This window comes from Sapajus apella, unplaced genomic scaffold (assembly GCF_009761245.1).
Source record: "Sapajus apella isolate SASKATOON/1434 unplaced genomic scaffold, GSC_monkey_1.0 scaffold7, whole genome shotgun sequence".
In the NCBI taxonomy this organism is placed as follows: domain Eukaryota; kingdom Metazoa; phylum Chordata; class Mammalia; order Primates; family Cebidae; genus Sapajus; species Sapajus apella.
The window spans coordinates 17,667,453-17,692,361 of record NW_022436947.1 but is presented as its reverse complement, the minus strand read 5'-3'; the positions used below and the strand labels follow the sequence as shown (position 1 = coordinate 17,692,361).

At 34.8% G+C, this 24,909-nt stretch overlaps 1 protein-coding gene and 1 non-coding gene across 5 annotated transcripts in view; both read right to left on the bottom strand.

Annotated features, from left to right (window-relative positions):
* Window positions 1-2,080: 2,080 nt before the first annotated feature.
* Window positions 2,081-24,909, bottom strand: part of IQUB (IQ motif and ubiquitin domain containing) — a 64,563-nt gene continuing 41,734 nt past the window's right edge. For 3 of the 4 annotated variants that reach the window (XM_032276121.1, XM_032276122.1, XM_032276124.1), the window contains 5 exons: window positions 19,734-19,904; window positions 15,510-15,686; window positions 11,900-12,148; window positions 7,915-8,100; window positions 2,081-3,481 (listed from right to left, as the gene is read on the bottom strand). In XM_032276121.1, coding sequence (XP_032132012.1) covers window positions 3,299-3,481; window positions 7,915-8,100; window positions 11,900-12,148; window positions 15,510-15,686; window positions 19,734-19,904 — 966 coding nt within the window. In that variant the 3' untranslated portion in view covers window positions 2,081-3,298. The remainder of the gene's footprint in view (window positions 3,482-7,914; window positions 8,101-11,899; window positions 12,149-15,509; window positions 15,687-19,733; window positions 19,905-24,909) is intronic. The other variant, XM_032276123.1, reaches the window with a different exon arrangement.
* Window positions 8,547-8,653, bottom strand: LOC116550449. The gene has a single exon (XR_004268418.1). It is a non-coding gene; the product is annotated as a U6 spliceosomal RNA (small nuclear RNA).

The window sequence follows — 24,909 nt, the reverse complement described above, 5'->3', positions numbered from 1 at the left end:
GTTTTCAACTAGCTATTGGTAGCTTTCAACCTATGGAAAGTAGAAATATTAGCCTGTTCATTTAGGAAGACACACTTAACTATTTAGACTCTAAAGAATTGCTTTGTGAGTCTCAAATTCTGATTCAGTGGAAATTTACTGTGTTCCCTGGAGAAACTCCTTCCTTGGACATTAAGACCTCCAAGTCCAATGAGTCCAAGGTTGAAGGGATGGGAAACGATAATTCTTTATGTAGGTTATGTGGTATAATAGTGAAAGAGGTCACCCTCTGCTTTATCCTTTTGTCTCCAGTTCCATGCATTCTAAAAATAGGAGAGACAGCAGTATCTATTAGCCAGCTCTACCCATGATTTCCCAACCTGTGAATTCTGGCTATGAAGTAGACAGCACCACATATAGCCAATTATTTTAATTCATTGCATCCTGTCAGAAAGCACTCTAACCTCGTTGGGTATTGTCACCCAGATAGTGCCATAACTCACCATTTAGTAGGCTATTTCATTTGATTTTATAAAGGCATCTATAGGTAGGTAATAGAGACATGGCAAAACCAATTAATTTGGTGAGCATGAATCCATTGTCTCACTTCCTTCTCTGTAAAATGAGTTCCTTCGTTGAAGGCAATATAATTTGTGATACCGTGGTGATGAGTAAGGCTTTCTGTACAAACCTGAATGATTGTATAGACAGAAATACTGTAAACATAGAAGAAAATCCATATGCCTAATAAAAATCTATATTCATGAGAAAAAAAAAATGTCTGCCCATTTCATAACAGAAAGGATCCAACATAATGAACCAGTCACCAGATGGCCAGATAGTTTTCCTGGGGAATAATGCTACTTTGTGGCTTTTTACTGGCCTATGTTGTTTAGACACACAGCAGTGGCAGTAGCCAAATCAGCCTTTGTGAAAAAAAATCTCTGTGGTTAAGCCCATGAATAAGCTCCATCTCTACTGTCATAGTCACTTTGTAAATGGACCCATGGAGTAACCACCAGAAAGGATAGCAAAAGAAGCTGACTGACATCCACAGGAGGAATTATCTTGTCCATTTGAATACTGACAGCTTCTTCTGCAGTGAATGCCACCTGGAGCACACTTACATAGGTCATGCCTATCCACATGCAACTCCCCCATAACTCCTTATCACCAAGTTTCTAGCATTTTTCTTCCCAGGTCTCTTTTCTGTTCAGCAACCTTTTAGCTGCTTCCCATGGATCTTTTTAAATTTATACTAGCAGCCATCTCTCGTCCCACAAAAAAACGTACCACCTGAAATTTTTCCTTCTGATAGATTTATCTTTATCACTGTCTCCTATGACCATCTCGTGTGGAGTTGTAACAGTGACAGCATAAGACCAAAAAGCAGATAGGAGAAACCAAGGGAATACATATCCTCACCTCTTTCTTTCAGACTTCAAATTTCCTGTCCTCTCCTCTCCGTTTTACTCCGTAAGTCTTCCATTCCAGGTGTTTCACCCTTGGGTCAACAGGGGAATTCTAAAATCCTTTATTTCCCCATCTCTGGCTATTTTCTTCTCACTGCCTGCCGCCCCAGCCCTCTCTGCTACCTCCCCAGTCCTTCCTTCTCTGAGCTATGGGATTCTCCTGAAGCGTCTTATAAAATATCTAGCCACTTACATTCCAGTGTAAACCTGCATTTGTCTGTGTTAAATTGCTGCCAGTTTATCAGTGATCACAATGGTTCCCAATCTAGTCCCACCTGTAATTTATTGTTTAGAGAGGTACCAGATTTGTCTATGAGACCTTAAAAAGGACAACATTATGGCAATTTCCTCCTGGATGTTTACTTTCTTAACAAGTGCCATGTGCTGTGCTTTGGCCAGGTAAGGAAAAATTTTAGATATCCTACAAAATGTGTTGCTAAAATGTTGTCAGATATTTAGACAGAACAAGTATTTAACTTCTAAGCTTCACTAAACTTAAGAGAACAGCCCCATTAATTGCTGATTGGAATTAGAAAAACAATCATGTGACTTTATGTATATATAATTATGTTGTGTGTGATAGTGGGTAAAATATTGCTATTTGAATTATGGATTTTCACTTCTAGTTCTTTCTCCACCTGGATACTGTCTATTTAGCCCTTCAAATCTGCTCTTCCCCCTTACATATTCTTCCCTTGCTCTTTGCCTCGAAGCCGTAAAAATTTTGTCAACTAACTCCTACCCCTTCTGCTTTCCTTTTGGGTTTGGCCAGTGGGAAACCCAAGCAGGAGACTGGAGGAAGGGAGAAGTATGAAACTGAGTATTTCTCTAGTTCATGAGATTCCCCTATGCCTGGCTGGCTGTTCCCTTCACAGCTAGTCATTGATCCTCTGTTATCTTCTTTACATTCTCTCTGGGTTCTCAGACTTTCTCCCTAAGTTCATTTGAGACTAGAGAGAGATGGCCTGTCTGATACTGGTCCTGGGTTCCTGCACTATTATTCCTTTAGTTTCCCTACACACTACCCACACCTTGTAATAGGGCCCTTTGTAAATAAACTCTCCTTAGCTTAAGCTATATTGAGGGTGCCATCCATTTCTTGTTAAGACTGACTGGCAAACCATTGTTCATCACTGTAGGTCCCTAACATCTACGTGGTCAAGGTCGCTCCTTTAGTTTATTGGAGAAGGGGGTTGTTATGGTTTATTTAATCAAGTTTATTCTTCTTACAGAGTTTCACCATTGCCCACAGGGAGTATTGCTTGCATATGCTAATAGCTCCAGAATGAAAGTTTTATGTTTATTTACAAATAGTTTAAATTGTTTTATTGGGATTATGAGAAAGATGGAAGGTGAAAGCAGACAATAAACTGCAAAAATTCAAATGTATGTACTAAACTATAAATTATTTTATCCTACTTATAGAAGATTTCAAGAAAGAGCATTTTATGTTTCCTCTCATCCATATACTGATTAGCTTCCTATAACTACATTTTATCTAAAATAAATAACGTGAAAGTTAGGTCTAGTTTTTATTTGGATGTTAGATTTTAACTATAATATGCTTGAAATTTTTTAAAATTTAATGTAAACATATATTTTAAAATGTTTTCTTTACTGCAAAATATTAATTTCAGTAACAAAATTGCATTTCAATTTAGCACTAACTTCCTAACAACAAAACACATAGATAGAAATGTTTCTCTTCATAGATCTCAAAATAACATAAAAAACAAAAAACAAAATCAACAAACAGATTAAATTCCATTTCCACACTTTGTGACCTCTGTATTACCCTATTAGCAGTGAAAAAAATACCGATCATCAAACAAATACTCCTGGATCATCTAAGGAGGAGGCCTCTGGGATTCTATAATCTTAGGTGTCGTGTCTGAGCGATATTTCTGTCTGATCTCATCTATTTCATCATCATCAAGTATAAATGAAGCCAGCACTGGAATCTGAGAAAAATAGTTCTTAGCCAGGATATGTTTGTGTTTGATCTTGTGAATAAATGAGCGTTCATATCCCTGCAAAGAAAAAAAAATCAAATTCTAATAAATATCACAGATATATTTTGCCAGGTAAAAATACCGTCATGCCTCAGTGCCTTTGCTTGTCAGTTCTTTCATCCCAGACTACATTTATTTTTCTCACGTTGTACATCACCTTTCATGACTCAGCTCCTATGATACTTACACCTGGAAGTTTTCCCCAACTCTCCCTCTGACTTCTCTAAGTTTAAACCAATGCCAGTTACCAACTCAATATTCATTCTCTCTTCCATTTGTACTGGAGGCCTGATTTTGCATAGGGTGTGATGTGTCCAGCTTTCTTAGCCTTTATTCTGACGGTGTCTAGTTAGAATATATATGTAATCAATTACATTATTAATGTCATATATATTGAGGTTAGAAAAAACAAATATAACAATATAACAAGGAAAGTGAGAAACTGTTACCACCAAGAAGAACCTAAGGAGACATGATAACTAAATGTCTTCTGTGATTATTTAATTATATATAATATATATAACCTTATATAATTATTTATTCATTTATTTATTTGAATACAGCCTTTTAAAGGAACTTTTAAGAGTGGGAAGACTCACCTATCATGCACTTTTAGCTTTTTGCCATTACTGAGAGGTACATGCAATGAAGAAGATGACATAGCTGTCCTATCACTAAGACTCCACCAAGCATGAGAGTGAAAGCTGAAGATTAAATATGGCTGAGGACAAAGTAAGACAACCTGTATTTCTGAGAACAAGGTGGAGCCACCATACTAGGCCCAAACTGCCAACCTTTGAAATTCTTGTTACATAAGAAAACTAGACCCACATTTGGTTAAGTCATTATAAATTGCTTATTCTGTTCTTGCAGGTGAACCCAAATGCAGCTGAGACAACAAAAAATGTTATATTCATTAAATTTCCTTGTTTCTCTGTAATTAGTACAGTATGTGGCACATTCAAAAGTAAACTCTGGTTAAATTAACAAATACAATCTATTACCTATTAATCTTAATTGGCCCTCTTTTCAATCAAATCACAAATACTACCTGTACTTCTTCCTAAAATTTATTTTCTGAGAGTAAGACATTCCTTCAAGAAAGGTCTCTTCAGAAGGTCGAATCAAAGACAAAAGAAAGCCCTCACTGAAAGGACCAAAGGAACAGAAAGCATTATATCGGAGTATTCTGGGCTTATTTTAAAATTTCTTCTTAACAGAAAAATTTACTAGGTTTAAATAGTCATCTTTTGAACTAATCTAACTTTGTTTCTGCTTCTTATCCAATATTTCATTCAAGAAAAACGAATATACTTTATTATGCTATATTAACTTACCTATATACAGGACTTTATAGGTTTCCAAAGTGTCTTTACAGAACTATAAATTATTAAAGTTGAGATAAATTATGATATATGTATTCAAGGGACTAATAGATAACTCTTAAATAATTGAATATTTTCCATATTGTTATTACTTATATTGTTAAGTAAAGCAAAAAAGCTAATTCTCAGAGTCATTTAACATGAAATTTATACTACAACAAAAGTATATATACTTACATACACACAGAAAACTTCCAGAAGGATTTCAATAGATTATTATGTACATAAGAAATAGTAATTACCATTGCAATGTGGAGACAAGGATGGGTGAACATCAGGAGACCTTTTTTCCCCATTGAAATAGATCTATTCTCTTGAAATAGCCATGTGGTGGTTTCAAACTATGTCCAAAAATTCTTTAGGTATACAAATAGTTACAAGAATATTACAGAAAGGACCCATATACCCCACACCAAAATTTTCCTGAATGTTTCTCAATCTGGGTTTATCCTATGTTTTCTTCATTATTAGACTGAAGGGATGGATTTTGGGGAGGAAGACCACAGAGGTGAAGCATCCTTCTCCTCACATCATATCAAGGGTACATACCATCAACATGACACCACAGCTGCTGTTAATATTAATTACTGGCTGAAGTACTGTTTGTCAGGTTTCTCTACTGCAAAGTTCTTCCCCTTCTGTCCATAACATACTCTTTGAAAAGAAGTTATTATGCACAGCCCACACTTAGAGGGTGGAGAGTTATTCTCCATCTCCTTAAGAGTAGAGAGTATCTACATAAATTTTGTGAAATTCTACATGGGAGATTTGTCTACTTGCCTCCCTTTATTTATTCATTCATTGTTTGTAAAAAAAATTTTTAATTGATAATAATTATACATATTTATGGGGTACATAGTGATGGCATGATACATACATCATGATCAGAGTAATTAGCATATTCATCATTTCAAACATTGATTAGTGTTGGGAATATTCAATATGCTTCCTCTAGCCATTTGAAACTATTATAGTTAACTATAGACATCTAACAGTGCCATAGAACAGTACTAGAACTCACTCCTCCTATCTAGCTATAATTTTGTGTCCTTAACAAATCCCTTCCTATTCCCCCAACCTCCAAGATTTTTACTTTCTACAATACATTCTTTTAGTCTGTTCAGATTCTAAGCCAATAATATATTGCTTTTATTAAAATTAAAAATAAATAAAATGCATCAAAAATTGTTAAAGTGTTTTCATAGTTACTACATAAGTTGATTCATGCCAAAAACTATTCCGAAAGTTTTAAATAATGGTCTACTCAAAGCTTCCCTATGATGAGATACCATTAACTTTTTTTTATAGATGAGAAAACAGGATCATTGAAACATTCACAAATTTGCCCAATTTCTCCCAGCTCGTGAATGGTAAAGCTAGAACTCAGAGCAAGGGCTGCTTTTGTCCTCTTTATTGATTCCACATATTTAGCTAATCTTTCTAAAAATTTATGAAGTAAAGAGGGCAGGTTTTCATGTCCTGTAAGTTGTTAGGGACAGAGACGGGGAGTAATGGGTCAGGATTACTGAATTTAAGTCCATGATTATTCCTACTTTGGCCAATGTGCACACAAGGAGAGATCAATCTGCTTCACTTAAAGTTCACATAACGAAAGTATTTTTCCATGTTTCCTATACCTGTGTCATATTAACTTTCAAGTATTTTTTTTTTTACTTCCTGAGAAAGCAAATATCTCTGAACATTAAGAAAATTCTGAAAACGTTCCATCTTTCTGCAAGATATAAACTAATCTTTAACTAGGCTGAAAATTAATAGTTAAAAAATTATATCAGCCCAAAACCATAAAAAAGGCAAATGTTCTTCCAGTGTGTCTGGTTGCAAGCCTTGGCTCTCTTTACAGAAATTCGATAAGACTGGCATTCTGGAATTAGAAATGCATCTGAATAGAACATTTAATTTGATACTGCAGCAATTTGATTAAATGCACAAAGGGAGTTGTGTGGATTAATTGAATATCAGCTTTGGGAATGAACTTCAATCTCATCATGGGTCCTAGATGAAACGATATTGCTAGTATTGGCTATGCTTCCTGTGATTAAACATTTATGAGGCAGCTTAGTTTACTAAATATCACATTTAATACAGCTTCAACTTATTGCTACCTTTTCTTTCAATCCCTAGGGTGAAATTTTTCTTAGCCTGGTTTCCTAAAACAAAATTTAAAAACTAAAAATTTACCTGCTTTCTTATCTTTATACATCACCCCTTGTTCCATTGGAAAAAAAACAAACAGGGAATCACACTATTTTAAATAACTATTGTATTTTGTCATTACTTTCCTTTCCCTGACATCTTGTGTGGAATTAAAGAATATAGAGAATCAGTATTAACGCTTGGGATCCTGGGCTTAGTGTAAATGGAGCTCTCTAGGAACTCATCAGGAACCCCTCAATTTACTCATCAAAACGTTTTTCCGATTGTATCTTTTAAGTTACTAAAGTTACAGTAAATGGCATTTAATGTTTATAGTACTTGCTTCACTCCCAGCAAGTTGGAAGCAAATGAAAAATGAAGCATCAGAACTATACCCCATCAGTATGATGGCCATTTAGACCACAAAATTATGAACAAAATTTGGGAATTGGGTGTTTTTAAGCGGACTCGTGATAATTAATCAAAGAAAGAAAGATTCTGCATTCCATAATACCTATCTGGTGGTAATGCTCATTTATTCACTCAACAAATACTAACTCCATTCTGTGACAGGCATTATTATAGGTATTAGAGATACAGGTGCAAATAAGCTGAACAAAATCGGTGTCTTCATGGAATTTACTGTGGAATGTGCTTAAACTTGCTATTAGGAGAGATTGGTATCATATTTAGGACTTGTGATATGTTCAAATCTCATACACATATATATATCTTTTATTTAATCTGTGCCATATATAGCATCCATTTTATTTTTGCTGTTAATCCATAAATTCTGTTTCTTAATATGATGGAAGTACTTAAGCATGGAATATACTAGAAGTACTTAAGGCTGTCAAGTTATCTCTAATAATCCCAATGATTAGCTTCCCAAATAAAGTTCAGCTTTCTTACCTCTTCAATACTTGTTAGCTTGAGATGAGCAGCTGCTTCATCTTTGGTAAGAAGAATACAGTTCCAGGGGGACCACTCCAGGGATTTATCCCATCTGACCATGGCCAGATCACTGAGATTGTCCCAGGCACTGAGGACTGACTGGGATGCCCAGATGTTCTCTGTCAGGTACTGAATATCTTGTAGCTGCAGGTCAAAGCAAGTTTTTAAAAAATGTGGTTTTCTCCTAACCATAAAATTTGTTTTTTATAAGATTATTATATTATAATAGTATTATATTACTTGAGGAAATAATTAAATTATAGGGTATTTTTGAAGTGAAATATTATTCACTAGGTTTCCATGGCACATAACACCTTAGTTTTCACTAAACTTCTGTTCATTATGCCTCAACTACATTATCAGTCTCACAGTTTTGTCCCCATTTTAAACTAGAGTAAGCAGTATAAATTTCTTTCAGTATGCTAATTTTACCTTAATATAATCTTAATAGTACTATAATGTTACCTTAATAAATATATGATATTTAATGATTTTTGAAAATTCATTAGTAAGTACCATCTTAATTTCAGGGCCATTGTAGGGACCTTTTAAAATCTTTTACTGCCATTTTACAAATGAGGAAGTTTAGTTTTTTTATGGAACACTTTACAAATTTGCATGTCACCCTTGTGCAAGGGCCATGCTAATCTTCTCTGTATCATTCCAATTTTAGTACATGGGATGCTGACGCGAGCACAGGAAGTTGAGATTTAATAAAGATAAATAATTCACTTAGTGTTAATTAAAAGACTTAGTTGTTTTAATAAAAAGGTAGTCAAATAGCTGTTTAAAACTTTTTTAAAAATGTAAACTGTATTAGCTAAAACTCTTGGAATGACTCTTTTATCATAGGGTCTGCATTATAAATTTAGAATTGCCAGAGAGGGACAAATTCAACAAAGTGTAAGCATGTCAAAAGAATAATTTTTTCCAAAGTTTGTGCGAAAAAGTGTGAGAGCAGAAATCTTTTCTGCAAAATGAGTAGACTAAACCTAAATAATTTACCAAAGTAAAAAACAAAAAGAATCTGTCATCATCAGCTATGACAGTATTTCATAAACTGGCAATTCAATATATTAAGCTCAACTAATGCATTCTAGCTTTTACTTAATGCTAAAAAAGATAATACTCTGTACACAGCTGCTATGAAAAAAATTTATAGAACTTTAAAATTCAATGTTTTATATATTGTACTTACATTCAAAATGCATCTTGTTTATACTTTTGTTTTTAATTTAGTTGCTCAACTGTACTAATAATTTTGAAACTGTATCATAAAGTATTTGCATGTGAATGTCAAATGTGCACATGATAAGTGTGGTTGGCAGTCTCTCAGAGTTTTCTACAAGTAGTCATTGTACTTGAAATTTTTGCAATAATAGAGCAATACTATTGCCTATTATATTTGGCAGTATCTGTATGCACTAAAGATAAACAAGGTAACTAGTACAACACTCAAATCTCTTGTCTAAGCAGAATGTTTACTTTTTATATATCTTAGCTTTCTCCTTTTCATTTTACATGATATCATCTTCACATTTAATATATGCTAATCTTTCCTGTTGTCCACAAGATTTACTGTTTTAAGAGAATGTTCACATATTCAAATTATGTCTCAAATACTATTACTGAAATAAATATTAATCAAAATTACACCCATTACAAGGGGGAAGCTACTGGACTCTTACAATGTCTAGGATTAGTAGACAAATATTAGAGTAATATGAGAGACCAAAACCCTACACAGGTACAGTATTTAAATTAAATCACATCTAATGGAGATTATCCTTATCTGAAAGGTTACAATGCTCCCCTAAAATTCTTTCATTCAATATGTGTAATGGTTGATTTTACATCAACTTGACAAGGCCACAGGATACCCAGATGGTTGGTCAAACAGTGTTCTGGTGCTTATGTGAGGGTAGTTTTGGATGAGACTAACATTTAAGTCAGTAGACTGAGTAAAACAGATTGTCTTCCATAATGTGAGTGGGCTTTATCCAATCAGTTGAAAGCCTGAAAAGAACAAAAATTTGAACCTGTCCCCGAGTAAGGAAGAATGTTCCTGCCTAATGGCCTTTGAACTGAGACATTGGCTCCTCCTGGCTCTATAGCAGCCTGGTGGTCTTCAGACATGAAGTGGGCCATCAGCTGCTTAGGTTTTAGACTTACCAGCCTCCATAATTATGTGAGCAAATTCCTTGTAACAAATCTCCTTATATGTATATATATAGCATATATGTATAAAATTTCCTATTGGTTGTGTTTCTCAGGAGAACTCTGACTAATACAATATGGAATATTGAGGTAGCACTTGCAGATGACTTATAATAAAGCCATAGTAAATCTGAGATTGTTTACAAGGAAATATATATCTGTCATGTCAACAATTCCTGGAGAAAATACCAAATAAGAATTTAAGCTGAAATAAACATATTTATTAATAACATTCATTCTATTGGACAAAATATGTAATCATTTTAATTTGTGTTTTTCGAACTGTGGGTTGCTACCTCTTAGGTGATACAAAGTTTTCCAAATGGAAATTAGAATAAGTAGATTGGGATTGAATAGAAAATATCAGAGTGCATCCAAACAGGTAAAGATAAACATTATTTTGGAAACTCATTTCTGAGGCAGAACAGCATGCGTTTATATGTATGGACACTAGGAACCAGACTGCCTAGTTTTCAATCCTGGTGCTGGTACTTAGTAACATAAATTTGGACAAGTTAGTTAACCTCTCAGTGCTTCACTTTCCTCATCTGCAGAATATAAATAATGCCTATTTTGATAGGTTTTTTGTTCTGATTAACTCAATAAAGTGTGTAAAGCCATATAGGTACTAATTGAGTATTGAGAATTATCATGCATGCCTATATCAGTTTGTCATAAAAATATATTTTTACTACTGATTTAGAAGAATTTAGAATTTTTTAACAAAGCACATCACATTTGGAATCTATTTTTTTAATCTCTATAAAGTTTTCTATTCATAATAGTGCCTATTTTCCTATTTGGTATTAAATACAATTTAGTTAATTAATAACTGTAATTTACAGAAAATTTGACCTTATTTGACAGTCTGTGAACACAAATATTATTAATGAGATAAACAGTGCTCTATAACACACTTTTATTAATAAGTTGCTAATGTTGGCAGCATATCAACAATAAGTAAGTCCTTCTCTTTTCTCACCCCCTTACGTAAGTCCAACCAGTGTCAGGAATTTGTTTTTATTTTGTAGAGACACAGACTATCCTCTGGCCTAAACAACCCAATAGAAGTCATGGAATAACCAAAAAGATATACAGGGAATACCAAAATAGTGGTTAAGTTAGGAATTCCGGTCAGAGTTCCTGTTCTCACAGGCTCCACCCTGTCACAGAGCTAGGAGTTCTTATGAGAAGCAAATTACTGATAAAGTCAATGATCCAATGCAATGATTCATCCAAAAGAACTCTGGCCAGAAACTTTCCAGTTGTGTGGTACCATACCAACCATTTACATAGACAAGTATCCACTGAAAGCCCTTCCTTACATTTTTTTTTTTCCTTTTACGTTTTATAAGACTTAGCTTTCACTTTTGGTGTTATTTACCATTATGGTCACATTTGGTTTACACTAATTATTACTGTTATTCATAAACACTAGTATGTGTATATGCAACACCAGTTTCTGTAAAAGTCAATCATTCATTCAACAAATATTAAAGGCCTTAAATAAAACTCGTACTGTATTAGGTTATAGAGATATAATGGTGAGCAAGAGGGGGGAAAAAGCATACTCCTGCCCTCACAGAGCTTACAATCTAGTGGAATAGTCATTAAACAATCACACACACACACACACACACACACACACACACACACACACATCAAGATTGCAAGATAGCCTCCTTGACAAGCTTCGGCTATAATTGACACCCCTGGTTGACCATACCTGCATCAAGAAAGCAATTTTAGAATCATCTTCATAATCAGCTTCTGTATAGTAGAGCTGTTGAAGTAAACATTTGTACTTCAAAAATGATTCTCGTTTTTGAGCCTCATTCTCAAGGCTAACGCAGTTACGACACCGGTATATGCGGCGTGAGGTGGATGACACAGAAAACTCTGTAGAAGGCAAATAAAGCTGGCAACTGTGGCAAAAGTAAATCTTCTTATAAAATTTCAATGGGTCTTGAGGGACCTACAGAGTGAAAAAAAAAAAAAGTATCTAAAAGCCAGGCCGGGTCAAATACGATCCCAACCAATAGAGCTAATTTATCTTAGAATGAGATAAAAGAACAGTTAGCTAATTCACAAAATTATATTTTTCCATTAACTTCCTATTCTATACAAAATCTAAATTTCAAGCAGTATTTATTCATCCTGCCAAAATACTAAAAATCTGTTATTCATCAATTCTTAGATATTTGTGGTAAAATCACTTAGAAAATTAATTGACTGAAAATAGGAAGAGGTTTTTATTTTTAAGAAGAGTTTAGATTTTTTTCAGTGCTACATTGCATTCGTTATTTCTATGAGGCAATAGCTAGATTCACATAGAAGTAAAAACCCGCTAAACCAATTGTTCTTCTCATTCCATTTATCTTCAAAATAAATTTAGATTAGCTCAAATTATTAATATTCAAAGTTTGAAATTCTATGTCTAAAGCAGTAGACAGAAAGTAATTCTTCCATAAAATAATCAATCCAGTCCTTCATTATGGGCTAAAGTGTCATGAATGAACGAGTGAATGGTGATCATTTCAACACAAACTGAATCAAGACATATATAAGCCAGTCTTTCCTAATTTATGATACATGAGTACCTCTGGCTTCCATGAAAGTAAAGATCAAGCAGGAACAGCGTTTGCATGTGATATATAATACTTTCAAAAACATTTTTATAAAGAAGGAAATGGGCATCAATATTCTATAACATTTTTTCTCTTACTCAATGTGAATTTAAAACATTTACCATTATAGGGAAGACCCATTCAGGCACCCCTCTCTCTCTGCAGGAGAGAGAGCTATTTTCTTTTTCTCTTTCTTTTGCCTATTAAACCTTCTCTCTTAAATACACACACACACACACAAATATTTACCGTTATAATCCCTTCTAATATTTTACTTTGTTCTGAACATCTGTTACGTTTCTGAACCTTCCCTTCTACTGTGCCTTACTTTTACTAAATGCTCCATCTTCCCAAAGGGTAATATTCTTTGAAATCTTCTTTGTCCCATGTCTTATAATTTTGGGAAATAAGACAATATATAAATTTAAAAGGTAGCAATTATTTCAGAGAAAAGAAGAGTGATCTAAGGATATGATCAAAGATCCAAAAGACAACTTATCTGGGTTTTCTTATTCTGAGATTTACACATTTTGTTTACCTTGGATGATTATTTTATTTTCTTGCCTCCTAGGCATTAATTTAGCAAATATATCAGTCAACCTCATGAAAACGAGTTAGCACACCTCTCTATTATAGATGGATAGACCATTCATTATAATGCCATGGAAAATATTCTCTACCGATCTGAAATTGTGCAAGTGAGATAACTCATTCTGAGTATGATGACAGAGGGCTCCATTTAAGCTACAGAACTTAACTCTAAGAATTCTCCAGAGTACACTGGGTGCTTCATCCTGGCCTACTCCCAAAAAGTGGTTGTGGGGGTAGTGGTGTTCCTTCAAATTCTTCTCCCACTATGCCTATTAAAAATGTGCAAATGAACCATTCCTTTCTAAAGCCAGTAACTTTTCTTTTAAATCCTGTAGTTTGAGATATTAAAGAGTATATCCCCCCAAAAAAGCAAGTACAGGATAATCCACAGATTTGTCCTAGATTTAAGAAAAAACTTTAAATCCTTTATCTTAATTAATGTATTTCTCATATGCTGCAGGTAGAAATGCAACATGGTGCAGTCAGTTTGGAAAAAAATGTTTAGTAGTCTCTTTTCAAAGTAAACATGCATTTACTATGTGATTCAACATGCCATTTTATAGGAATTTACCCCAAAAGAATCAATTTACCCAAAAACTCATATTTAATGCTTATAATGACTTATTCATAAAAAATCAAAACTCTAAACAATCCAAATGTCATACAACTGTGAATGGAGTTTTAAAACTCTCTTGTGTATCCAGATCATTAGAATATTTTTCAGTTATGAAAACAAACCACTGACACACTCAAAAACATGAGTGAATCTCAAATGCAATATGCTAAGTGAGAGAAGTGAGTCCCAAAAGACTGCATGTAGTATGATGCCATTTATATGACATTCTGAAATTGACAAAACTATAAAAATAAAATACATATCAGTGTTTGCCAAGGATTAAGAAGTTAGGGGAAGGACTAACTACCAAGTGGCAGCATAAGGGAATTCTGGGGGGTGATAGGACTATTTGCTATTTTGACTGTGCTACTGGTTACATGACTCCACACATTTTTCAGAACTCACCAGAAAGAGTAAATTTTACCAAAGGTAAATTTTAAAATAAATAAAATGATAACATTATGTAAAAGTGTAGAACATAAAACTCTATCAATTGTGTTACTCCAAATATAAACTGAATAAGTCTACAGAGAAAGAAGGTGGCTTGGACAAATGAAACACTGGTTTGAATAAGAAATAACATAATGGGAACCTTTTCTCCTGGACTTTTGTTACACTTTAATATTCTTTTTGCAATACAATCAGGTTTTAAAAAATCAGTTTAAAAACATATAAAAATTAAACAATTTTTATTCTTCTAGTTTTGACTAAGTATTGAGATTTTGTTTTGTTTTTTTTCAAAAAAGCTAAAGATGTTTAGTCAGCTTTTTAAGTAAATTTTAACTGAAAATAACCAGCGAAATAAAACATTATAATTCTACGACAACATTCTCTATCCCAAGAGTTCTACTAACAGTGTTTTAGAAAGCTCTGCACAGTAAGAAGGCAATTAAGCATTTATCTCGGCTTTCGAGAGCAAAATTTCCACAGAAGCCTAACGACGGTGGAGTTGGAGAAGATAGTTTAATTCAAATACGTTACATTTGAAGTTCTCTCAGGATATCCATACGGATCTGTTGAGTCATAATTATAACTATGTGATAAGAGTTATAAGGAACACAAACAAGCTATAACGTAGACGCTCAGAAACAAAGAATTTAACTCCGTGTGAGGCCTCATGAAGAGAAGAGACGAGAGTTGAGTCTCAGAAAATGAACAGGAATTGGTTGGGGAAATAGGGAATAGCATTCCAGGGAAACCAACAGTATGTACAAAGCCACAGAGGCGTGAGATATCATGATGCAGTCAACATAATACAATATTCAGTTGGAAAGTTGGCTAAGAGATTAGAAAAGAATTCAAGGTTGGAAATATACAGACGTCAAATGAGTAAGTTTAGTTTACTAACAGACAAAATAACCACTCCAAGGAGATAGCACCAGTAAAATGGTATTTCACATGAACTCCAAGTAAAGTGTTAAAGCAAAATTTGAATATACTTCAATTTGCTATACCACATCTTAGGATTTTGAAAAAGAAATACAGAGAAAAAGGTAGACTACCTTAAGGTATTTTGCAACTTGAGGATTAAACAGAGGTGTTTTGATATAATGAAAAAAGAGTGTCGCAATTCTTTTCCTGAGTCCTTCAAGGTTATGATGTTTGACTCCTCTCATCATAAGGTCAACCTCTCTGTCAATCAATTCTAGAATTTCCTGAGTTAGTTTACATTCATGTTCCTATACAAAACACAAAAATATATAGTATAAAATTTTACAAATCACTAAGTTCATTTGCAAAATTACCACCCAAAGAAACCAAAATCTACATTGCAAAAGAAATGACACATTGCTAATAGTATAAAGTGGTACAACTAATTTGGAAAAAAATTGGCATTATTCAACATACTGGAGTTACAGACATGTACAATCTATGGCCCAGGAATTCTACTCTTAGGTGCTTTAAAGAAATCTGCACATAGATCTCTATTGTTCACATTAGCTGAAAATTAGAAACAGCTAATTGTCTATAAATAAATTGATTGCATTAATAAATTACGGCTTATTCATACGATAAAATATATGGAAATAAATGAGCTATAGCTATATACAACAAAAGCTTAAATCTTACAAATTAATTTTAAGCAAATTACTCAAGGCACAAAACAATAGATATAGTACAATTTTGTTAAATGAAATTCAAGAATAAGTAACACTAACCGTATTATTTAAAAATTTATACAGAGGTGGTAAAACTATGAGGAAAAATCAAGAAAATGGCTACCATGAAAGTCAATATGGTAGTTACTTCTAGGAGATGACAAGAGGAGTTATAATTCGAAGGGAAAAGGGGACACCAGAAATATTGGCAACATCCTGTTTCATATATGTTACACTGTACATACATAATTTATTCATTTTTTCTGTATATTTATTAAAGGTCACAATATTTTTTATAAAGCAATAGAAGTGAGTGTGGTTTTGAAAAAGCCACAAGTAAGAATTCAGTCATCAATATAGAAGTATTTATAAGGTCCTCCAACTGCCCAAGGGAAAACTATGAGATACACAGTGTGAATTAAGGCGTCAGAAGATAAAGTCATTAATTTTAAAATAATGCTCTTTTGTACTTTGTACTACACAGTTGGTGAGGTTAATATGAGGGTCTGCATCAGTGGTCCTTTACCCTGGAGGCACTTTAGAAGGACCTGAGGGAGATTTTTAAAAATTTTAATATTGTCCTCACACCTGAGGAGCTAATTTAACTGCTCTGAAGTGGGACCTAGGTATTATACTCATTTATTCTCATATTTATTCATTCTCTCCCTCTCTCAGGCTTTCCAGGTGATTCTAACGTGTACTGAGGTTTAAAATTCACTGGTCTGTATTAGTAACTGTCATCAAACTAACACCTATTATTTATTGAGAGCCCCCTCTTTGTAAGGCACTGAATTTATATATATATATATATGTCATATATTTTTTTAAGTTTATAGGTTTACATATGTATATGTTTATACATGTATATAGATACATATACACACACACATATATATTCTCAAAGCAACTAATTTTACAAATGACAAAACTGATTTACATAAATATTTTAACTTATTTTAAGGTTGTGCAGCCATAGAGTCAGAATTTGAGTTGTGCTTAAAGACTTTAATCCTCCATCAAAAAATTTTCAAGTAAATTTACTTGAAAATATTTTTATATTTTCAAGTAAATTTAATATAAATATTTCATATTAAACATATTAAGACATGCATGATTTGCCTTTTATGAGCCCATCCTTTGGCCTTTTTATTACTGGTCCTAGTTATGTCAGGATTTCTATTGTATTCCCTGTGTGCATTCTCTTTTTGCCAAGCTGGTCTTTTTACTGCCCTCTATAAATATCATGTTTATTTCCTACCTCTGGACCTACTGCTTCTCCCTCCCTCCCTATCTACGCATTCTGGCAATTTGGTCATATTGATGACCAAAACAGACTGCCCATGTAGTTATCTAATCCACTGCTTATGTATAACCTTTAATTAGTTAATACATATTGTCGCTCAGAAACAACCTGTATTTCTATGCCATACTGAAGGAGGATCTGCCAAGTGTCTTATTAAGAATGCAAAAGCACAATTCAGAACCCAAAAAAATTTTATCTATATTGGCTACTTATTATATAAGATTACATTAAATATTGAGCTTACATTATGATCAGTATACATACATTATTCACATAATATAAGCTTAATATTTCCTTTAATTTGAGCTACAAAATGCAAGAGCTATACCAATGGTCCTAATAATGGTAGGGTTTTCCCCTTTAATGAGGAATATAGAAAACATAGTCATTGTAATGAATGTTCGAGTATGCTGCCCAGATTAGCCCTACTTCAGCACTAAAGCAGTCTCTCAGCTACAGGTTGTGGCAAATGACAGCTCTCCACTGAGCCTCTCTCTGAGAATTCCCTGTGCTGAAGACAGCCATCTTGCCTAAAGAGAGATAGCTACCATCAGCTGAAAAAAACTGCCTCATCCAAGGTGTTTCTTCTCAGGGGCATCCTGAATCAAATGACTAATCGCTGTGGCAGTATAAAGATCCAGGATCCTGTGAGTCTGGGGTATGTGAGAACAAAAAATAAATCGAGTCCTGGCCCAGGTCCAGCTCATAATGGATCTACTGGGTTCACAGAGCCACCCAGCATTCATTTCCCTGGTCCTTGAATATACAGTTGGAATAGAATACTTGATAGTTAGAACAGCCTCCCTACCTCTGATTTCTTGACCTGTGGGGTAAGAGCTATCATGATGAGGAAGACCAAGTGGAAGCCCCTGAAACTGCCCTAGCCTGGGAACAGAGGATGTGAAAGTAAAAATGGTCCCACTTACTACTTGGGAAATTTTTGCTTCCCGCCCCTGTAACTCTGGACTCTTCAAGTTTAGAGATCTTAATTCCCAGAGGAAAAATGTCTCTAATGTATGACACAGTGCAAGGCCTATTAACTCTGAGCTGCAACTAATGCCTAGGCTCTGTAGGCCAAAAAACCTGCAGGCAAGGCAAGTGTTTCCTTGCTTATAGAGGTAACTGACTCTGATCTTCAAAAGGCAATGGTACAGATATTACCCAATAGGGACAGGGAAGAAAATGTTTGGGACCCAGATAATAGGCATTTCTTGGCATATCTTTGCCTGATTTTGACAGTAAATGGAAGTCTGGTAGCCTCAGTCTGAGAAAAGCAGAGTGACCAGTGGTTCAGACCTCTCAAGGTGCAAGTCAGTCCAAAAAGTGGGCCTCTTAGACCAGTCAAGGTGCTAGTTGAGGGAGAAGGAAATCTAAAATAGACAGAAGAAGGAAACCATGAGTATCTCTTGTAGCCTTAAAGCCAATAACTACTATGGGCGCTGCAATGTTTCCTATCACCCTTGCTTTGGGGCCTATCTAAATCCGGAGGAGCTACTCCTAAAACCTACAACATGAAAGTGGATCCAGGCAGCAGTATGTGTATTCTCCCCATCCTGGTAGATTGTTGGCTGACAACTCTCAAATTATGCTCTTTCTGAGATTGCTCTCTAATAAAGAGAGTTATCTCATTCAAAGTCATGCCCTGCTGGAGGTAGCCCATTCAATAAATGATCAATGTGGGAGTAAAATGTCCTGGCCACTTGGCTCAATTCAGGACAACTCTGGATGGCCTTTCCAGTTTCAGAATTCCCCATGACATTGGGTGAAGTCACTGTTGAAACTCTACCACAATTTCATTTATCTATCTGTCAACTCTGCTTTCTTTACTGCTTCACAGGAATTCTGAACATAAACCCCATCTCTGAGTTTGTTTCTTGAGAAAATTTTATCTGTGACATCCCTTAACTTTGTTTTCATTAAAAGTAAGATTAAAAACACAGAAAATCAATGTGATGAGAAAAAAAGATAAAAATACAATGGTCCTGCTTTAAAGCTGCTAAAAATAATTGTTTTCATTGAAAAATGTCAAAATATGTAGATTATAATTGCTATTTTATGTAATTATTAATCTCATACTATACTGCATATATTTGCATTCACTGCACAAAGATATGTTTACATTCATTATGCTATATTTACATATTTATTATGTATTACAACATATTTTGAGAACTTTTAGGTAAATATTAATGCATAAACCATATCCTTCCCAAATTATACCAAAACAATTCTTAATATAAAACACTTTATTTTTTTTAGTATTTCATTAATTATTTTTTATTGATAATGAACTCTACCCCCAAACTAAGAGAAAGTTAACATACCTTTACAGTGTGTTTAAGAGTTAAGAGCACATCGAGCCTCTCATCCTGAGAGATATTTTTCAGCATAATGCACTTATAGATGTTTTGCAGCTCTCTGGCTCTGATGGTGAACTGTGTATCCATCTCAATTGTTTTGCCACTAGGTGTTCTCCATATTTTTGGAGCTGAACACTTAAAAACAATATTATGTTCATAATTATTAGTTAATTAGAGGCTACAAATAACAACTTTGTTCCTTCTACTAAAACTCTAATATCATGTGATTTATGACTAAAATATCAATAAAGCTTAAGAAAATTAATTTAAGAATTTGCAGATCGGGCAAAAGTAAAATATTTTAGAAAAAAACAAACATGAGAGATAGTTGTTCAGTCTGTAGAAGTTCATACACTTTTACAATATTCAGGATTTGCCACTAGTTTTTACATTAAATTATTTGAGAGATGTATGGAATTACTCATTAACCACATGAGGACAATTATCTGTTTGGTTCAGTTACATTGAGTGTATATAAGTATGTCTTGATCCTGCCTTGCCAATTGAAGATAACTTTTGTAGAGCAATTATGACAATCCTCAATATATTTAGACCTAAAGATATACCAAAAAGGGATGCTGTGAGTTATGGTTTAATGTCCTATAAAAATACGTCTATAACAAGTTCAAAATTCTTCACAAAGCAGATGTCCATAGTGAAAGAGCTATATTGCTATCTTAGCAGTGCTGGGCTGTGGTTCCTGCCTGCCTGATGCTGGCTAAGATTCTAACTTCCTATATCCAAATCTGGCTTGGTGCCTCTCAACCCAGCCCACCTCTTAAACGAAGGACCAAAAATGAAGCTCACTTGTGCTGAAGCTCATCAGAGGACTCCCAGGCTAAGAATTTAGAGATTCAAGCCAGGGGGGTGATATTAGTCCTCTATTGACTCAGGAAACACCAGATAATCTTTAATGGTAGTACCTCTGTGTCTGCCACTGCTTCTGTTCCCTCTGACACAGACTTTTAGAGAAGATGCATCGCCCAAAAATTTCACAGTGAACACTTACTATTTGCTCCTCTACTTCAGGGTACAAAGGCTCAGTTTCTTTCCCTAATGATAATTGTTCATAAACAAGACTATGTTGATCATGACAACTCTTCAAATGTTGGATGAATTGTAATTGCTCTGGTGTCCCTGTAGCCCAATTGATGCCATTCTTGCAACCACTTAAATCTTAGAAGTGATCTAATGTCAGGTTTAAATAGAAGCTCTATGTATTGGAACAGATCATCAGGAATGTGGACTAACCAAATAGAGACATTATATAAAACTGTATTCAGAATGACAGTATCATGAGGAAATTTTAGTTGTAACACCAATTTATATCTACTTTTTCATATTTCACATTAGCTAAATTACATCGAGAACTGCAAAGCCACCTCTTAAAAACAACTATATTTCATATATTCTCAAATCAATGGCATCATATTCTGATCAAAGCCAAATGAATGTTACTCAGGGGTAGGAATCGTCATCAGAAACTTTAGATTCTCAGCTCGTTTTAATCCAGTACATGCGAAGCTGTAGCCCTATAATTAATTTATATTGTTACGGCATAAATTTAATATTAAATAATGTATTATTATCAATTAAGATTGATTAAAAGCTTATAAGGAAAATAGCTCAAAAAGAAAATATTTTATCATTTAATTATTATCACTTAGAAATAAAATAATTTTTGGGCCAGGCTCGGTGGCTCATGCCTGTAATCCCAGCACTTTGGGAGGCCAAGGCAGGTGGATCACAAGGTCAAGAGATGGAGACCATCCTGGTCAACATGGTGAAACCCCGTCTCTACTAAAAATGTAAAAAAATTAGCTGGGCATGGTGGCTTCTGCCTGTAATCCCAGCTACTCAGGAGGCTGAGGCAGGAGAATTGCCTGAACCCAGGAGGCGGAGGTTGCAGTGAGCCAAGATCGCATCATTGCACTCCAGCCTGGGTAACAAGAGCGAAACTCCATCTCAAAAAATAATAATAATAATAATAATTTTTAAATGCATACAGCCTTATTTTGGGTAGGCCTTAGAGTGTTATTGAAGTTTAATGCTTGTTTCAAAGCTCCCTTTTAAAAGTTTTTAAAGGCTAAGGCTAAGTTTCATATTGTAATATTCTCAACTCTAACCAATGTCTTAATCTTTGCATGCAATTTTCCTCAGGGTTGCTCTATTAAATGCAATTTCTTTTCTTCCAGTAATTTGGACAACATCTTTTGCTCTGCAGGGTGGTAAACTATTTTATTTGTAATAATTCAAATATAATGACCTTTTTATGAAACACCTACTTTACCTACCTCATTGTATTTTTCAGATGATAGACTGATTTAACTCTATCTTCCAGACCAAGTTTTTAGCCCTAACAAATATAGCATAATGTAGTTAGATCTCGGTTTCCAAATATATTCTATATCTAAGTCCTTTCCACCTTTCAATTTTGAACTCAAACTCTACCTCTTCCATGAAGATTCCTCTTTGATTTGAAATAATTATATCACTTGTATCTGAAATCCTATTGTACTTGTAAAAACACCCAAACACACACAAGTATACAGTGTCTTTATTTCAGTGACTAGAGGCAATGAAATTTGGATCCAAGTTGCTTTATAATTGTTTTATGTTTGCTAATTCCATTTCTCCCAAAAGAGTATAAGAAATAAATTTCTCGGCTGGGGGTGGTGGCTCACACCTGTAATTTCAGCACTTTGGGAGACCAAGGTGAGCTGATCACTTGAGGTCAGGAGTTCGAGACCAGCCTGGCCAACATGGTGATACACCATCTCTACTAAAAATACAAAAATTAGCTGGGTGCAGTGGTGTGCACCTGTAATCCCAGCTACTTGTGAGGCTGAGGCAGGAGAATTGCTTCAACCAGGGAGGCAGAGGTTGCAGTGAGCTGAAATTATGCCACTGCACTCCATCCTGGGCAACAGAGTGAGCCTTCACCTCAAAAGAAAGACAGAGAGAGAGAGAGACAGAGAGAGAGACAGAGACAGAGAGAGACAGAAAGGAAGGAAGGAAGGAGGAAGGGAGGGAGGGAGGGAGGGAGGGAGGGAGGAAGGGAGGAAGGGAGGGAAGGAAGGAATTTCTCATGTAGTTCTATAGATCTCACAGTGTCTACCATACTCTTTCATTCATTCAACAAGTGCTGTGTTCACTATACATTAATCAATGTATTAGGCACTGAGTAGATAAAATATTATTCTGGTTTCAAGAGCTCTCAAATCTCATGGGATGGAAGGGTAAGAAAATAAGTAATTAGAAAAAAAGGTGAGTATGCTTCACAACTGTAGATAAATAGGAAACTATGGGTTGCTATGAAGCACTTAACTGGTAAAAAGAAATTATCTAAGACGAAACCTGAAGAATAACTAGGAGTTAGCAGATTGAAGGGAAGTGAGTGATACAATCAAAGAATCCCAGATTTGAAGTTCAAGTTCCCTAGAGCTGGCACTGAAAAGATATTTAAAAATCTGTTCAGCAAAGCTGTTTTTATACTTAGATGTATTTCTGCCAACACAGATAACTTGATCTTCAAGCCTAGGCTTTTTTTTTTTTTTTTTTTTTTTTTTCCAGGGCTTAAGGTGTTTTTCACTCTGACACAGGAAAAATGTCAACTTTGCTTATTTCTCTTCCCTATTTCCTCTTTTCTTTGAAAGCTTTGGCTGTGATAAGAGATATACAACAATCATGTACTTAAATTGCTTCAGAAAATAGGAGCATAATAAATTCCATTTAGCTGCCAACAAATGAGACAGCACAGGCCCTGAAAGGGAGAGACAGAAGAACAGCAGGAAGACACATTTCAGAGAAAGGAAGGTGGAGAAGTAACAAGAACCTTGAGTGCAGCAGGCTTCCACAAAAGAGAAGAAATGACTGTACTAGGAGAGTAGATATTTTCTTCCTCCTAAATTAATTCTCAAGTCCCTAAGGACACAAATTAAGAACAGCCCTAACTCCCCACGGAAGCCACTGTATAGCGATCACCTTTTCTTTCACACAGCACAGGGGTTTTGCTCAGCCACAGCAGCACCCTTATCTCACGCAGTGCTCAGAAAGAGGCAGTGGCATTTTCCTGCCCCACTAGCTGTTAGCTACCTGGGTATGAAGAAAAAGCATTTAAAAGACACAGCTAACGTAGATTGCAGTTTTCTAAGCCTGTGATTGTGAGTAGTGTACAAATCAATGGGCATCAAATAAATAAATGGCCTTGGCTCAAGGAAAAATATTTTACAGAAATTCAAAGGGTCTCTTTATACAGCTTGGGTAAATAACACCCTAGGCTATATTAGAAACCAGCTGATGATTTTTCATTCAAACTTCTTGACCTGAATTTCTTCACCTCTGTCAAGCTGTGTGAGTTTTTAATATTAGATAACCTGTGGAAGTCAATGTTTGGTGGGTTAAAATTACAAACTATCTAGTACTTCAAAAAATCTTAGAGTTAGCCTTTTATTAAGAATGAGGACTTCCTACAGAGTCTATTATAATCCATTAGTTCAATGCTTTGACTGGACAAATTTAAGATTGTATCATTCATTATTCAGAGATATTCTATGTTCAGAACAGAAAGACTGAAAACAAAATATTGGTTCAATAAATCATGCAGTATTTGGACTCAAAAAATAAAACTGAAACCAAAATATAAAAGTGTATTCTCCAATACTACTTCCAAATTAAAGGAAAGTAAGTGTTTCTTAGAATGAATCTGCACATTGTGGTGTTAAATGTAGATCGTAAAATTCACGGCCAGGTGTGGTGGCTCACACCTGTAATCCCAGCACTTTGGGAGTCCGAGGCATGTGAATCACGAGGTCAGGAGTTCAAGACCAGCCTGGCCAACAGGGTGAAACCCCATCTCTACTAAAAAGACAAAAATTAGCTGGGCCGTGCTGGCATATACCCATGATCCCAGTTACTTGGGGGTCTGAGGCAGGAGAATAGCTTGAACTGGGGAAGCGGAGGTTGTAGTGAGCCAAGAATGCGCCACTGCACTCTGCACACTTTTCTTTTTTTGAGATGGAGTCTCGGAAAAAAAAATTCACATATGGCACTGGTTGGTTGTTAATTTTGACATCTGAAAAAACTCTGACCTTGTCTAGTTTCAGGGATTAATTATAAGCTATTTTTTCTTAAAAATCAA